Genomic DNA, 16599 nt, shown 5'->3' on the forward strand with positions numbered 1-16599 from the left:
AAAAGCACTTTAAAGGGAAGTGGTAACTTTACAGTGGAGAAATCTTGTGGACACCACCTTACCCAAGTGATCAATGCTAACATCACCAGTAATGGGATGGATGGACATCGTGGGCCTTCTGACGTGAGGTATGGAAAAATGGCAAAAAAGCACAACCTGAATTTAAACATGAGGAAACAGATGTTTCTAAATTGAGGATCATTCTACAAAACAATGTAGCCTGTAATCTTCAAAACTGTCAACATCATGAAAATCAAAGAAAGACTGAGGAACTGTTCCAGATTGAAGGAAACTAGAGACATTACAACCAAAAGGAATATGTGATCTTAAATAGCCTCCTGGATAAGGAAGAAAAAAACCTGCTGTGAAGAAAGTTACTGGAAGAACTGGTGGAATCTGACAATGAAAGGCCTCATAAGTATTAGAATTCTTCTATCAGTGCTCCATTTCCTGAACTTGATCATTGCATCGTAGTTATGTAAAAGAATGTTATTCTTAGGAAACGTGCTAAATCATTTAGCAGCAAAGAAGCACTGTATATGCACTTTCAGTTCAGAAAACAATACTGTGTGTATGTACCTACAAGCATTTTAAATTTATTTATTTTATTTATCTTATTTTTGGCTGCATTGGGTCTTTGCTGCTGTGCGCGGGCTTTCTCTACTTGCGGCGAGCGGGGGCTACTCTTCATTGCAGTGTGCGGGCTTCTCATTGCTGTTGCTTCTCTTGTTGCGGAGCATGGGCTCTAGGCATGCATGCTCAGTAGTTGTGGCATGCGGACTCTAGAGCACAGGCTCAGTAGTTGTGGCGCATGGACTTATTGCTCCGCGGCACGTGAGATCTTCCCAGACCAGGGCTCGAACCCGTGTCCCCTGCACTGGCAGGTGGATTCTTAACCCTTACAAGCATTAAAAGAAAGAAACAAAAAACAGCTTTATTGAGATACGATTCACAAACCACAAAACTCACCCTTTTAAAGTGTACAATTCAGTGGTTTTTAGTATATTCACAAAGTTGTGCATCGATCACACTGTCCAGAACATTTTCATCATCCCAAAAAGAAACCCCATAACTGTTAGCAGTCACTCCCCATGCACTTTTTTTAAAAACTGGAAAAGATGGGAAAAGTCTTCAAAATACTAACTGCGGTTATTTCTCAGTATCGGGATTATAGATGATTTTCATTTTCTTATTTACACACTTCTATATTTTTATAATTTTATATGATAATTCCATTGACTTATGTAATTAAAATAAATATTATTTTTAAGCAACGTAAAAGATTAAGGAGGAATGAAGGGGCAACAAGAATTCCAAACTATACAAATTGCCAGGCTCGTAAAAAGAAACGAAATTGAGCTACCTGTAATGAGGTGGATAGACCTAGAGTCTGTCATACAGAGCGAAGTAAGTCAGAAAGAGGAAGACAAATACCGTATGCTAACACATATATATGGAATTTAAAAAAAAATGTCATGAAAAACCTAGGGGAAAGACAGGAATAAAGACACAGACCTACTAGAGAAGGGACTTGAGGATATGGGGAGGGGGAAGGGTAAGCTGTGACAAAGAGAGAGAGGCATGGACATATATACACTACCAAACGTAAAATAGCTAGCTAGTGGGAAGCAGCCACATAGCACAGGGAGATCAGCTTGGTGCTTTGTGACCGCCTGGAGGGGTGGGATAGGGAGGGTGGGAGAGAGGGAGACGCAAGAGGGAAGAGATATGGGAACATATGTATATGTATAACTGATTCACTTTGTTATAAAGCAGAAACTAACACACCATTGTAAAGCAATTATACTCCAATAAAGATGTAAAAAAAAAAACAAACAAACAAATTGCCAGGCTCAAGGAATGACCCCATTACACCACGTGGTTTCCCAACTCTCCTCAATCAACTCTCATCTAAAAGGTCTACCAGGTGACAAAGGTAGCCACATACTGCTCATTTCTACTATGCAGCCTAACTGGCTCTCAGAGAGAGGAACGAGTTCAGGTAGTTCAACAAACACTGACTATCTAATGCCTGGCACTGCCCCAGGTGTTGTGTCTGCCTTGTTTGCTCCAGCTAACAGGCCAGGAGGGAAGCCAGCACATAAAATAAAGGCTTGCTCCTCACTAAAGAAAGGGAGGGCTGGTTAACTCTGCTCAATTGGCCCAGGGCAACCTTCAAAGAGAAAACATTCCGGCTGTCCTTAAGGCAATAGAGATCTGGTACAGGAAAAGACTAATCGGTAATCATTACAATACTACCTGAAAAAGAGATGGGGTGGGCCTGAGGGGACAGTGTACCAGAGAAAGTGGGGAAGGTCGCCCAGGAGGAGGCCTGCCTGAGGGCAAAGGGATTAGGGCAGTTGCTTCTTAAAGCACTTTCAGCCAGGCTTATCGTGAGAAAGTGAAAACACTGACCTAGCTGTCTACCTATTAACAAACCCCACCGACTCAACACCCACGTTAACAGTGGCTCCAATTCTTATGTGTACAGTGTTTTCCCCTCTTCTAGACTGTAAACTCCTGGGAAGAGAGGTCTAAGTCTTATCTTTCCTTAAGTAAAGCACCAAATATGAAATAGGCATTCAGAAAAATGTTAGTTTTCATCTTTCCCACTCTCCTCTCCCTTCCCCCAAAGTCTTCCACAAACTTGAATAAACTATTTCCAGATACTGAAAAATGATGCTGCACTACACTTACATTGATATGCATAAACCAAAAATCAGTATTAAAGATAACTTAGAAGATTTGCAAAGGGTTTTTTTTTCTTCGTAAAGCCTTCTCACCTATGATCTCATTTGAGCCTCACAGTAGTGCTAGAAATTTGCCTGAAAAAGTATTTATTCACCCTCATTTTCGAGTCAAGGGCTCTTGAGACAAAAAAAAAGTGAGATTAATTTGTCCAAAATTACAAAGGTGACATGGGAGGAAGCCTAGATCACTGATTTTCTGGCATCTAGGCTAGTACCTCTCCCATTACATTATTGGTCCCTTTTAAGTCTGGCATTTCTCACTACTCACCACACACACAAATAAACTGCAGGGACTTCCCTGGTGGTGCGGTGGTTAAGAATCCGCCTGCCAATGCAGGGAACACGGGTTCGAGCCCTGGTCCGGGAAGATCCCACATGCCGCGGTGCAACTAAGCCCGTGCGCCACAACTACTGAGCCTGGGCTCTACAGCCCACGAGCCACAACTACTGAGCCCGCGTGCTGCAACTACTGAAGCCCGCACTGCTAGAGCCCGTGCTCCACAACAAGAGAAGCCATCGCAATGAGAAGCCTGCGTACCACAACAAAGAACAGCCCCCACTGACCACAACTAGAGAAAGCCCACGCACAGCAACGAAGACCCAACGCAGCCAAAAATTAATTAATTTAAAAATAAAGAAAGAAAATAAAAATTAAAGAAAATAAACTGCAGTTGAGATAAAGACATAAAACTGAAAACATACAACCATAAAAATACCAGAAGGAAGTACAGGGAAATATTTCTATAATCTTGAGGTAGCATATCACAAAAACCCAAAAGCCACAGGCAGATCTGACTACATAAAACTTTTAAAATTCTGTGTAAAGAAAGACACCATTAAAGTGGTTAGGGACTTCCCTGGTGCTCCAGTGGCTAAGACTCTGCGCTCCCAATGCAGCGGGCTGGGGTTCAATCCCTGGTCAGGGAACTAGATCTCGCATGCCACAACTAAAGATCCCGCACGTGGCAACGAAGATCCCACGTGCCACAACTATGACCCAATGCAGCTACATAAATAAATATTTTTTAAATAAATAAGGTGGTTAAAGATGATTTATGGCTTTATTTCCCCTCCCCCACCATTATTTTACCTACTCATTGCTTTCCAAAAACGGTTTTTGCTTTCCTCGCAATTTTTCCTTTCCATGCAGATTTAAAAGTCAGCTTAAGTTCCATGCAGAGTCCTGTTTTAATAAGAATTTAACCTAAAGTAAAAACTGTGTCTCTGCAATATTAAGTCTTCCTATTCACGGACATGGTAAAACTCTCCATCTAATCAAGCCTTTTGGGAATTCTCTGGCAGTCCAGTGGTTAGGACTCAGTGCTTTCACTGCCTTGGCCCAGGTTCGATCCCCGGTCGGGGAACTAAGATCCCGCAAGCCGCGTGGTGCAGCCAAAAATAATAATCAGCCCTTTTTTTCTTCCACTAAAATAATCTGATTTTCTTAATGCATAATTTGCAATTTCCTATTAAATTTACGTCTATAATGTAACATTTTTATTGTGAATGAGAACCTTCTATGACATTTTTATGGTTGATTACTGTTCTCATATCTTATTTATATAATTTTTGTTTGTTAATCGTATATCTGGCGATGCTGCTGAACTCACTGGTTTTAGTATCTTGTCAACTGATTCTCTTTGTGGATGGATATATCATGTGAAAATAATGAGTATAAAAATATGAAAATAATAATGACTTTTGAGTGGCCAGTAGCTTTAATAGAATATTAGTTTTGATTGTAAACATTCTTGTCTTGCTCCTATTTTCATAGGAATGTTTCAAATATTTTCCCATAAAGCATAACTTTCACTCTAAGAAAAGTTCAAAGATAAATGAAAAACTAAGAGAAAATATTTTAAAAGCATATGACAAATGAAAAGTTAATATAACATAGAGATTACTACCAATCAATACGAAATAGACAAATGATCTTTTTTTCCTTAACAGGCAAAAGATGTGAACAGGCAGTTTACGAAAACAATTAAAATGGTCAAAAAGCAACAGGAGGGGCTTCCCTGGTGGCGCAGTGGTTGAGAGTCCGCCTGCCGATGCAGGGGACACGGGTTCATGCCCTGGTCCGGGAAGATCCCACATGCCGGCGGAGCGGCTGCGCCCGTGAGCCATGGCCGCTGAGCCTGCACGTCCAGAGCCTGTGCTCCGCAACGGGAGAGGCCACAACAGTGAGAGGCCCGCGTATCGCAAAAAAAAAAAAAAAAAAAAAAGCAACAAGAGATGCTCAACTTCACTATTAACGACATGCAACTTAAAATAATGAAATTACTATTTTTCACCTATCAAGTTGGCAACTGTACAAAAATTCATAGCATCCAGTATTGCCAAGGTTGTAGGAAATGGGGACATTCACACATGGCTCTGAGTGTGTAAATTGTTACAAACTTCTGAAATTCAATTTCACAGAATCTATTAAAATTTAAAATGCACATATCCTACCTACGAATCTATCTAGAAAAACAAAAAGAAACTATACTTATACAAAAAAGCTATAAGTAACCTAAATGTTCATCAGGATGGGTCTAGACAAATTAAAATAGTTGGAATACTATGCAACAATTTTTAAAATGTGAAATGACTTAGAAAATGTCTAAAATACACTTGTGTGGTCCTTTGTAGGTGCTCAAAAATATGTTTTGGATGAAATAACAAATTTATGAACATAGAAAAAAGCTTGGATGTATATACACCAAACTTGTAAAAGTGACTACCTTCAGGAGCATGGAATAGTAAATGGCAAAATATTTTTTGCCTTTTAATTCTTTTTTTTGGGGGGGGGGGGTACGCGGGGCTCTCACTGCTGTGGCCTCTCCCGTTGCGGAGCACAGGCTCCGGCCGCGCAGGCTCAGCGGCCATGGCTCACGGGCCCAGCCGCTCCGCCGGCATGTGGGATCTTCCCGGACCGGGGCACAGAACCCGCGTCCCCTGCATCGGCAGGCGGACTCTCAACCACTGCACCACCAGGGAAGCCCATGCCTTTTAATTCTTTTGTGCCATGTGGACTTATTAAAATAAGCATGAGCTAATTTTTTTAAATTAAAGATTTATTTCTGATGATCTCGCTCCATTTTATCTGTTCTATGATGATCCTAAGAGCACAAGGATTTGCTGTCAATTACTCAAAAATTGGAGCGCTCAGGGAAATTAAATCTGTGTACAAAAGGTAGCTGGCAATTCTTTCATAAATATTTTTTTTCTTTTGGCATCTCTGTTAATTCTCCTAAACTCACAATCTGACACACCTAAATAGAACCGACATTTCCTTCCATCAAGTGCACTAAATGCATAGCCCATCTTTAGCAGAACCCCTCCCTAAAGTTGGGAATAGAATTTAAAGAAAGGCTCAAGTTTTCCCAATGTAGCCGGTCCCACGGGCACCCTGCATCGCTAAGTCTCCAAAGAGATTACATTCTCCTACTGAGGGGAGTCCTATGGCTTTTTCCAGGCGAGGAGGCCAATGTTAGATTGTGGACGGTCTGGAATAAAGGCGGAAGCGATATAGGGAAATCAGAGGCTTCGGGGTGCGCAGACCATGCCAGGGCATCCGTTCTCAGAGTGGAGTCGAGTGTACTCGGCAGGAGCGTGCAAAAAAAGTTAACTCCCCTCCCAGCTGACGCGGCGGCCCTCAGAATCTGCAGATCTGGGCCTGATGGAAAGGTCGGGTAAAGATGACCTCGACCGAATTACATGAAAAAGTCTGGTACGAAGTATTCTGGCTTTATTTGGGGCTCCAGGCTCAGAAGCGACAGGGAGAACATCTGGGAGGAAGGGAGAGTGATGGCGGTTCTCCAAGGAGTCCTAACCAGCTCACCTGGCAAAACCGCTCAACTAACACTCAGCGTACCAACATTTCAGGGCCCTCGTTCCTTCCCTGAATCAAGATGGCCGCCGGGGCGCGCCCCTACAACGGCGCAAGCGCCGTACCTCCGATCCTCCCTCTTCCCGTCCTTCCGCGCGCCGGCACCGCCCACTCGCCAGCTGCACTCCCTCGGTGAGCCCTCAGCCTCACCCCCTTTCTGTCTGCCCCCGCCCGTCCAGGGTCGCGAGCCCGGAAGTGGATAATGCTGCTCAGGGGGGAGAGGACGAGGGGGGAAGGAGAAGTGCTTCCGGGGAAACGGGTCCCGGGTTGGTGTTTGTAAACTTGCCTCGGTTCCGGCGGGGGCAGCGGTGGCCACGGGGTTGGCACGGCGTGCTGCGGCCTGGAGGAGGGGCCGCGCGGCCGGGGAGACAGCAGGAGGCCGCGCCTGGCAGGTAGGAGCACGCCCCAGGGAGCGCAGCGTCGTCTGGGCAGACGGCAGCGCTTCAGCAGTTCGCAGGCCGTGGGGCGCCCCGCGGGAAGGGGGAGGGGAGGGGAGGAGGGGCGCGTGGCGAAGGGAGGGCGCTCCCGGGGAGGGGTAGGGGCCGCGCGCACATCACCGTCCGGCCGCGTCACCGGCTGGGCTGAGGGGGCTTGCTCTGAAGGGACGCGGGCGCGAGCACGCACCTTGCGCGCTCCTCGGCTCTCTCCGGGTGCGTGCGGCGGGCGCAGCGGCTGGCTGGCTGGCTGGCTGGCTGGCTGGCTGGCGCGAGGGAGGGAAGATGGGAGGGAATGCACAGAGCTGGGCTTCGCCTCCCTGCCTTCCACCTCCGCAGCGAGTTTACGTACCTTCGGGCTGACTCGGAGAATGCGCACGTGTGGGCCGGCCCGGGCACGTACTGCCGGTTCGATTTCTGCCTGCTGCCCAAGCGCCCAGCGATAGCCCCTGAGCTTTTCTCTACCACACTTCTGGTCGCCTTAATAGAGTGCGAGCTTCGCGGGCCGGCCCACTGTACACAAAAGCCCCAGACGACCTCCGCCCCCTTCTTCCAGTTCTAAGATGGAAAAGCCAAGCCGTTGGCCTGCTGCAGTTCCTCCACCAGAGGCCCCAGTTACTTTTGCTCCTGTTGGCTGCCCGGAGACCAGTTTCAACTCATGACCTAGAAAGAAAACTCTGCTTGACTGATGTCTTCTTTTGGAGTTGCACAGAGAGCGCCTGGCAAAAAAAGAGTTCACCTCACTGCAGGTTGTATGGCCTGAGGATGTTGCACCTAACAGCCCCATCTCCCTTTCTGGTTTCAGGTTTCTGAAACAGATCGTGAACTTCATCTAGAGAATTCAGCTGGAAAACCAAGACTGGAAGACTCTTTTTCTTCAGATAGTAAGCAGGAACCAGGCAGAGACCAGGGATTCTTGGAACATCTATCTTCCTTTTGGAGGACACTAAGTTCTGTTTGAAGACAAAGGCAGTTCAGTATGGCAGCAGGACTGAAGGGACACGAAGGAGCTGTTACAGTGATTTGGTGACAGTTCTTCAAACAACAGTGTCTTAAGAAAAGGTGGATCGAGAAACTCGTGAACTTTTGGGTTGCATTAAGAGAAATCAGCATGGCTCAGGTAAAAAGCTCTCGAGTCCTCCTCCTTCAAGATCACTGGGAGGCGTGTTTGCAGTTTCACTCTTGAATGCTGCCTTAGTCAACATATTGACCAACCCAGTGAGCGAAGCTCTGTATTAAGCACCAGGGGGAGATCTAGAGGAAGGAAAGGAGACAGGCCACAGCCCCTGCCTTCAGGGAGCTTCCAGTCAAATGAAGGAGGTAGGCTATACTGCATCACAGGCCCTGATGGGACATTTGCAAAGCAACATGTACTCAGTTTACACTTGGTACATTAACTGCTGAGGGGCACGAGGGAGTGAACAGTCTGGTGAATGCTTCATTTGTTTTTTTCAACGGGAATTTAGTGAGCTCCTGTTACATGCAAGGCATTGTGCTGAGAATACAAAGATGAATAAAATTGTCCCTGTCCCCAACAAGCTTCCAGGCTAGTTGGGTTGGGGCGGGGGGAGATGAAGAGACACTCTATTGTTTATCTTTATATTCACAACACCTTGCCTAGTGGCTGGCTAGTGGTAGAGACATAGTGAATCTGTTAATTGAAGGAATGTGCAATAATAGAGGTATGTACACTGAAGGAGAGGAATGATCCTTCTGCTTGGATGAAAAAAGTTGAAGCTGGAAGGATGCATAGGATTTTGCTAGATAAACAAGCAGAACAGGGCATTCAGACAAGGAGAACTGCATGGGCAGAGGCTTAGAGACGTGGAAGGATGTGGTGATGTTAGGAGTACAGCAGGTAGTTTGCTAGTTAAGGAGGAAAGGATTTAAGTGGGGCCTGGTTAGAGGAATGTGGTAGATAGTGATAGATGGGAACGTTAGGGAAAGGGAGTTGTTTCCTGGGGAAACAAGCAGAGTGACTGAAGGGCCTTTTATGCCTTGCTGAGGAATTAGTCTTTATTCTGTAAGGAATGGGAACTCTCTGAAGAATGCTAAGCAGCAGAGTGACGTCACATCAGTGTATTTGGAAGGTAATTGTCATTGCGGGGATACAGGATGGATTGGAGGGACAGGATGATTTGATAGGTTATTGTAGTTATCTGGGTAGAAAAGCTATATGCAGGCAACCCCAGAGCTGCTCCCAGCTTCCTTCCAGGGACCCTCCCCTACCAGTCTCACCAGGATGGCAGCCTGATTACAGTATAATTGGCTTTCTTCCAGCTGCATGCATAGCTTCCTCCTTTCCATGCAGAGTAGGAGCCCTTCAGTTTCTTCTTCCTTTGTTTGCAGCCCACTTCACAGCATCGTGTTCACTCTTGCTTAAGTCATTTTTAAACTGTATGTATAGCAGGGAATGTGAAAAAATATGGATATGCACACATATAAATGGTGGGCCGGGGTGGAGGAGAGAAATTGTATATTCAACTCCAAAATCCTTCCAAGTGTTTTAATTTTTATATCTGTTGTAATTGGCAACATCTAGGGAATTTAAAATCTAAAGGGAGAAATTCATCTAACTTTACTGATAAACATGTTTGTAGGACCCGATAGAATGTACATTTGGCACCAGTGAGGTCTGCCAATCGTAAGTGGGCTCTGTGAAGCTGAGTGTCATCAAGGGAGGAAGAAGGAAGTTCCCCTAGAAATCTCCCGTGTCAGTGGGTCAACAGGAGAGACCCTCATGCCCACACACAAGGCTTAGAAATACTTCAGAGTAATACATAGACACATGCTTTACCCAGCACAGTGCTAATGACAGAAGTGTCAATGACAGAAGTGTCAGTGACATTGATTATTCACTTGGTCTGTATTTAAATGCTGACAGATGACAAAGTGAGTAGTTCCTGGTGAGGTGAGTTAGGGAGGACTCTTGAAGGAAGCAGGGTTTTGTGGTGAGGAGGGACGCTCCCTAGAGAGAAGCAGCATGTTAGTAGCTGGGTGTGAAAGGTAGTTCTTTAGAAGTTGGCAGTCTGTTTTTGCCCTGCCCTGCCAGGTGACCTGACACCTCATCTCCTTTCAACTTAGGCAAGTCTCCTGGCTTGTGAAGGCCTAGCAGGTGTGAGTTTGGTTCCCACTGCAGCCAGCAAGAAGATGATGCTGAGCCAGATTGCCAGCAAGCAGGCCGAGAATGGAGAGCGGGCAGGTAGCCCTGATATGCTGAGGTGCTCGAGTCAGGTACAGCACTTGAGTCCATTGCGGCACCTGGGGGTCGGGTGGCCCGAGCTCTCTGCCAGAAGAAGCCCAGCTTTGATTCCTTAGTGCTTCTACTTAGGGAAGTGGGAAAGGGGATCCAGCTGGGGAATGAATGAATGTGGGTATTTTAGAGGATACAGAAAAGGGTACAGAAAAGGAAGGTCTTTTCTGTACAACAGCTCCTTAAAACCAGGGTACTTGGCGAGGAAATGAATGCATACTTTCTCTAAACCTTCGGGGCAGTGATTTACTCTCATTTGTAAGTTGTCTCAAAGCAGCTTTTGGCCTCCTGTCTTGTGTTCTGAGATGGACTATAAATTTAGATTTGATTTGTATTTAAAGAGCCACCGAAAAGACAGCGATAAGTCCCGGAGCCGCAAAGACGATGACAGCTTGGCTGAGGCCTCCCATTCAAAAAAGACTGTTAAAAAGGCAGGTAATGGGGAGTTCCCAGCGGTCCGGCGGTTAGGACTGGGCGCTCTCACTGCCGAGGGCGGTCCCTGGTCAGAGACTAAGATCCCGCAAGCCATGCAGCACGGCCAAAAAAAAAGAAAAGAAAAAGGCAGGTAATGGGGTAACTCCCAAACTGGTCCAGCTTGGGAATAGGGCAGTCCTCCTGTTTCTTCCCTCTCTGGCTCAACCCGGAGCTCTCCCTAGACGTTTTGCTCCCTCATAGCCAGTGAGTGTGTCACCCCGATTCCATCCAGGGACCACTTTGGTAATTGATCTCTGCCCTCTCTGAAACATCCTTGGTAAGGGAAGGAGGGTCAGGGGAGCATGAAATTCTGTGGCAAAGGGGCAGGCCGACTCCCCCTCAGGTCAATTCAGAGTGTTGGGTTTGACGAGGCAGATAGCTTGCACACCCTACCTCCTTCCTTAGAAGGTCTTTTAACTCTAAGGAATATGGGAGATGACAGCATCAGAGAAGTTACTTTGTCCAGCAGTTGGAAATAGACCCAGAGCAGAATGGGGGCAAGAAGAGGGCAGAGGGATAGCCTCATGACATACCTGACTCTTGCCCCCAGGTGGTGGTAGTGGAACAAAATGGTTCTTTTCAAGTAAAGATTCCCAAAAATTTTGTTTGTGAACACTGCTTTGGAGCCTTTAGGAGCAGTTACCACCTCAAGAGGCACATCCTTATTCATACTGGTAAGTCTCTTGCTCACATTCAAAGGGGGAGAATAGTCCATAGTTTGTATTATATTTGCGTGTAGCTCTTGTGGGGTTTATTTTAAGGAGTAAGTATTAGAAATACTAATAGAGAAAGAAAGTAAGTGAATGAGGCAGAGACATTGTATGTATCTAGTGTCACTGAGACCAGCAGCTTTGGGGACCCTTCCCCATTAGGTGTCTGCATATTACTAAAAGTTAAAGATTTCTGGGAAAATACCTGGAATGAGGTCCCTGCCATGTATACCTCCTGATGTTCGCTTCTCTCTCTCCACCTGGGCCAGGTGAGAAGCCATTTGAGTGTGACATATGTGATATGCGCTTCATCCAGAAGTACCACCTGGAGCGTCACAAGCGTGTACACAGTGGGGAAAAGCCTTACCAGTGTGAACGGTGTCATCAGGTAAGCTCACGTGTCATCCATTCACGCCCACACACAGACTTTCTTCCCTAAGAACCAGGGCTTGCCGCCATTCCCTGCCTGACAAGGGGCCACCTAGCATTCCTGGCCATGTTAGAGTTAGTACCTCAGGGTGATGTATATCTCTCTGGCCTTATGTAGCTGATCATGGGTAGGGGCCATTAGAATAATTGTAATAATAATAATAGCATTTCTTGGATACTTACTCTGTGCTAGGCACTGTGAGAGCATATCTGACATTACTTTGTTTAACCTTCACATTAACTCCGTGAGGAAGCTGTGTTGTCCTGATTTCACCCATGGGGAAATTGAGATTTAGAGAGGTTGAGTTTCCCAAGGACACAGCAGATCCGGGACAAGAGACGAACTGAATCGAACTTCAGAGCAGGTGCACTTTGGAGGAAGAGATAAAATCTCTGCCCTGGGAGGTCAATATCTGATCTGTAGAGAATGTAAGAGCCAGGACCAAAATAAGACAAGAACAAGAGATGAGAAACGATAACAACTAACACTTCCTGGATGCTTTGCTGGGTCTCAGGCTTTGCTCCGTGCTCTTAGGTTGAATCTGCAGAACACTAGAATGAAAGCTCCAGGAGGCAGAGACCTTGTCCCTCTGGTTCTCCACTCTGTCCTCAGCCCCAAGAACTGTACCTGCCTTGAGATAGATACACAATAAATATGTGATAAACGAAGCAGCCACTCTGTGAGTAGGTACCTTTAGCCCATTTTACAGATGAGTGTACAGATTCAGGGCTGTTAGATAACTTGCCCATGGTCACACGGCTACTAAGCTCTAGGCCAGAATTGAGACTTCGGAGCTTGCGTTCTTAACCACTGTGCACTCATGTCGTCTGTGTACGTGCCAAGGGGGTGTAGAATGGGATGTGTGCCTCTCCTGTGTGGGGAAGGCAGCTCTAGCCAATAGTAACTGAGTTTCTCCTCTCAGGCACTTAACCCTCCCTTTCTTCTCAGTGTTTTTCTCGGACAGATCGATTACTCAGACACAAACGGATGTGCCAAGGGTGCCAGTCCAAGACTTCCGACGGGCAGTTTTCTCTATAGGCGCAAGGGGCCCCGGGTGGTGGGAGTGATCAGAAGATTCTACCGAAGAGCGCACCCCTCTGGTCTGATGGTCCCACCACCACCCCGTCTGTACCTGTCCCCCTCCTGGAGGAGTGGACCCAGGAGACCAGAAGAGTGCATCGGGGACAGCAGGCCCCAGAGCTTCAGCTCTGTAAATAATCTGAGACTATGAGTATCTCGGGGAAGTTCCTTCAGCATTCCTGGGTAGGGAAGCTAGTCCCTGGACCCTTGTCTGAGGTCTTAGGTGGGGACTAAAGGTACAGGACCAAGACTGAAGTGTGGCTCCCACAACCTTGGACTCCAGCTGGCAGCTGAAGTGGAAAAGATTGGGGAGAGGGATTTGTTTGTTCGGTTCTTGTTTTTGTTTATCCAAAAACGATTTCAGCAGGTGCACTGTGGAAACAGGTAATACGGAGGTATAGAGTCCTGGTCAAAGTAGGGACTGTGGCTGGTCCAGCCCTCCCCCAAAATTGAGTTTTTAGTTGCAGTTGATCCTCAATGTTCCACAGCCCTGTACCTCATCTCCTGTTTGAAGGAGAATAGGATCAGGGATGGCAGCTGAGCTTACTTTGGTCTCCTTATACACTGTAGGGACAAAAGGAAGAACAGTGACAGGAGCAGACAAGGGCTGGATCCAAGAAGAGTGGACAGGTACCTCTCATTTCCTTCGGGGAAGAGCAAGAGTTGTGGCCATGGCTGTTGTAATGGCCCATGCCACACTGGTACCTAATGGGGTCAGCTCAAGTGCCTTCTGGAGGAAACTTGGGTGAGAGTGGCCCCTTTCCTTTCTCTCTTTGGGCAGTTGGTCTTGGAGATAGTTTTTGGCTACCTCGCTGATATTGACTCCTAAGCCAGACAGATGTTGAGCAGGAAGTCATGGATGTCAAAGTGGGATCTCTCTCCTTGTGCCCTCTTAGGAGCAACCCAAGACTAGCCCCAAGTTGGGTAACAGCTGTTGAAGAAACGAAAGGAATTTGGTGTCCCCTGACATGACTGTTGGGCAGTGTGAGCTCTTCTCCCTGCCCAAGTCCTATCACTGTATTCAGGTAGAGGAGATGGGGGTCTGGCCTTCAGTCCCAAAGAACAAGGTCTTGGCTTCCTTCTTGATGGCCGTCCCTACCCAACCAAGAACTGCAGGGCGTGGGGATGCTGCGGAGAAAAAACTGAGGAGGAAACCTAACGTAGGTTTTACTCTTAACTGTACTCTTTGCTCCTCTCTGCTCCGAGCCCACCACCCTGTCCACCCCCCAAAAAGCGATCGGGAGTGCGGGGTGTGGGTGTGTGGGTGTGTGTGTGGTATGTGAGTGTTTTTGTATGCTTGGAGATGGCATATTATTGAGCCAAACCCTTCTCTAGCCCTCAGCTCAGGGGAGGATGAGCGTAAAGCAGCCTCTCCTGACCACCTCCCCACCCCAGCAAATCTGAAGGGTGCTTGAGGTCCCAAGAGAAGAACTCAACTTGGGGGACTGGAGGGCTTTGTTTTGGAGGGGTTTTTTAAGATTGATTCCACAGACTGGTGGTTAGGATGTTTCTAACCCAAATCAGGGCTTGTGAATATGAATTTTCTAAAGTGAAATAAAAACCCTCTTCCTGCTAAGGAAAGGATCCTTATGGGAGGTTCTGGGGTTTGGTTGACTCCCAGGTTGTGGCCTGCCCTGACCTGTGGGGAGGAGGGGTGAGTAATTATGGAAGAATCATGGAGACTTGACTTGGTGAACCTGACCAAGCTGTCAGTGGGGATCTGAGATGGCAATCTCCAGGAAGTGATTTCATTTCCCAGAAAAATGTAGGCAGTAGCAGCAGCAGACTCCTGGCTGTTACCTATTCTGGAGGAAATGGCGGGGCGGGGGTCTCCATACCTCTGAGGTGTGAGGATTTCAGGGAAAAAGAAAGGAGGCGTGACACCCTTTAGATCTTCCCTGACAGCATCTGAGATCCTTTGGGGGAGACGCTGGGGAATGTGTTTGCTACCTGTGCTCTTCTAGTTCTGTGCTGGCACTCCCATTTAATGTGGTCCAGAAACTAGACCGCGAGTCCTTGGACCTGCCCTTGGTCCCTGCAAGTAGGGCATCTTTCTGCATGTGAGCCAGCCCCCTCCCTGTTAGAGGGCTCTGCTGGGGGCTGGGATTTGTCTAGGATACATTTAGAAAATTCTGTCCTTCCAAACGCGCTTTTGAAAGTGGGAGGCTTTGCTTCCTGTCACCTGCGGCTAATCTGTTTATGGTTGGGGTGAGTTGGGGTATGTGTGGAGAGAATCACACGAGTGATCTGTGCCCCTGAGTGTGCGAATGTGTGTTTAGGTCCAGATGTGCCCTGGCCCTTTGCAGACCTTGGCTTCCTGCCTGGGTGGGTGGGAGAGAGGGAACTTCTAAGCGAATGTGCAAAGAGCCATACCAGAACCACCCCTGCCGAGGACTGGGTGAGGGGAAACACAGGAGCAGGTGGTTAGCTCAGTTGTCCAGGTGCTGTTGTTCTGGGGCCATGGATGTGTGAGGAGAGAGGAGCTGAGAGTCCAAAGGAGCAATTTAGCGCCCAGGGAGCCCAGGAGTCCCACTTACACCCCAGGGAAATCACAGACCAAGACCGCTGCAAAGGCTCCTGGGCCCAATGTTCCACCCCACTGCTGGGTGGGGTCTAGCACTGGAAAGCCGCCTCAGGTGTGTCTGGAGTGAAGGGAGAGGGAGGTAGGGCCGGCTCTCAGAGACCAGGACATGGGATTCAGGGACCTGGGAAAGAGTAGCGCCAGTTCCTAGGTGGGCTCCTGTACCAGGTCCCACCAGCCCTGCCCTTCCCAGCACCCCAAGTCTTTTCCGTCCACCCCCCCCAATAGCCTCTTGTCATCACTTAGCTACTGATTGTGCCCCCATGGCTTGACATTGGAGGGTTAAATGAGGTGTGGAGTCCGCCACAACTTTTAACCCTCTCCCCGATGTTCTTTGCCTCTATGTGGCCCTGGGGCTTTTATCTTAATCCCTCCTACCCTACCTTTCCTCTCCATCCTCTTTTTTTTTTTTTAATATACTTATTTTGCTATTGGGGGAGGGGAATATCAAATGAACAAGATCACTTTTAAATGGTAGTTTTTATAAAATGTTATAAACTTGTATCTTTTTACCATTAAAGTGCAGTGTATGTTCCTTCGTGATATATTTAGGATATTTAAATAAAAAGAAAATGGGGCTTTTGTACATACTATCTCCTCTTTGGGAAGAATATCCTTGGGAGAAGCTTTTTCACTGGGGCCGAAGTAGTTTTCTTTTTTTCCACCAAGTGTAACCAACCACCCCACGACTTCCAGCACCCTGTAAGCTCCCCTTTGCAGAGAGCAACAAGTAGAATAAATACAGGATATCAGTTCAGAATAAGGAAAAAAAAAAACATGCACAGCAGGACAGAATGAGGCCAGACACCAGCAAAGGCAGCGGTTCTCCAAGCATGGTCTCTAGGCCTCCTACGTCAGCATTACTTGAGGATTCAGTAGCCCACCCCAGCCCACTGCTGCTTCTCCCCAGGCAACCCATATCGTGCAGTCTGCTCTGCACTTTAAGTTTGAGAACCTCTCCTTGCCCTCAGGTGGCAGGAGGAGGAATGCACAAGAGCCTTCCTGAGGCCCAG

At 47.2% G+C, this 16599-nt stretch overlaps 2 protein-coding genes across 5 annotated transcripts in view; one reads left to right on the forward strand and one right to left on the reverse strand.

Annotated features, from left to right (window-relative positions):
* CSAD (cysteine sulfinic acid decarboxylase) overlaps positions 1-7038 on the reverse strand; it is a 27254-nt gene extending 20216 nt beyond the window's left edge. Inside the window, exon 1 of the mRNA XM_060024853.1 lies at positions 6911-7038. The gene's annotated coding sequence lies outside the window, so the exon portion shown is untranslated. The remainder of the gene's footprint in view (positions 1-6910) is intronic.
* On the forward strand, positions 6881-16172 carry ZNF740 (zinc finger protein 740). 4 transcript variants are annotated; one of them, XM_060024856.1, is made up of 7 exons: positions 6881-7016; positions 7864-8178; positions 10143-10292; positions 10653-10742; positions 11336-11459; positions 11765-11883; positions 12874-16172. In XM_060024856.1, exons 2-7 carry the CDS (start codon positions 8170-8172, stop codon positions 12961-12963), a joined length of 582 nt encoding a protein of 193 aa, XP_059880839.1. In that variant the 5' UTR covers positions 6881-7016; positions 7864-8169; the 3' UTR covers positions 12964-16172. The 4 variants fall into 4 exon arrangements, with proteins under 4 accessions (XP_059880839.1, XP_059880837.1, XP_059880840.1 ...); XM_060024854.1 differs by lacking the exon at positions 12874-16172 and adding an exon at positions 12440-12867; XM_060024857.1 differs by lacking the exon at positions 12874-16172 and adding an exon at positions 12460-12867.
* The last annotated feature ends 427 nt before the right edge of the window (positions 16173-16599 follow it).

The sequence above is a fragment of the Delphinus delphis genome, chromosome 11 (genome assembly GCF_949987515.2).
Source record: "Delphinus delphis chromosome 11, mDelDel1.2, whole genome shotgun sequence".
Classification (NCBI taxonomy): domain Eukaryota; kingdom Metazoa; phylum Chordata; class Mammalia; order Artiodactyla; family Delphinidae; genus Delphinus; species Delphinus delphis.

Coding starts and splice junctions, on each gene's coding strand:
- ZNF740 (XM_060024854.1), top strand. Junction 11,460..11,764: donor GCACATCCTTATTCATACTG/GTAAGTCTCTTG, acceptor CACCTGGGCCAG/GTGAGAAGCCATTTGAGTGT. Junction 11,884..12,439: donor AGTGTGAACGGTGTCATCAG/GTAAGCTCACGT, acceptor GCTGGGTCTCAG/GCTTTGCTCCGTGCTCTTAG.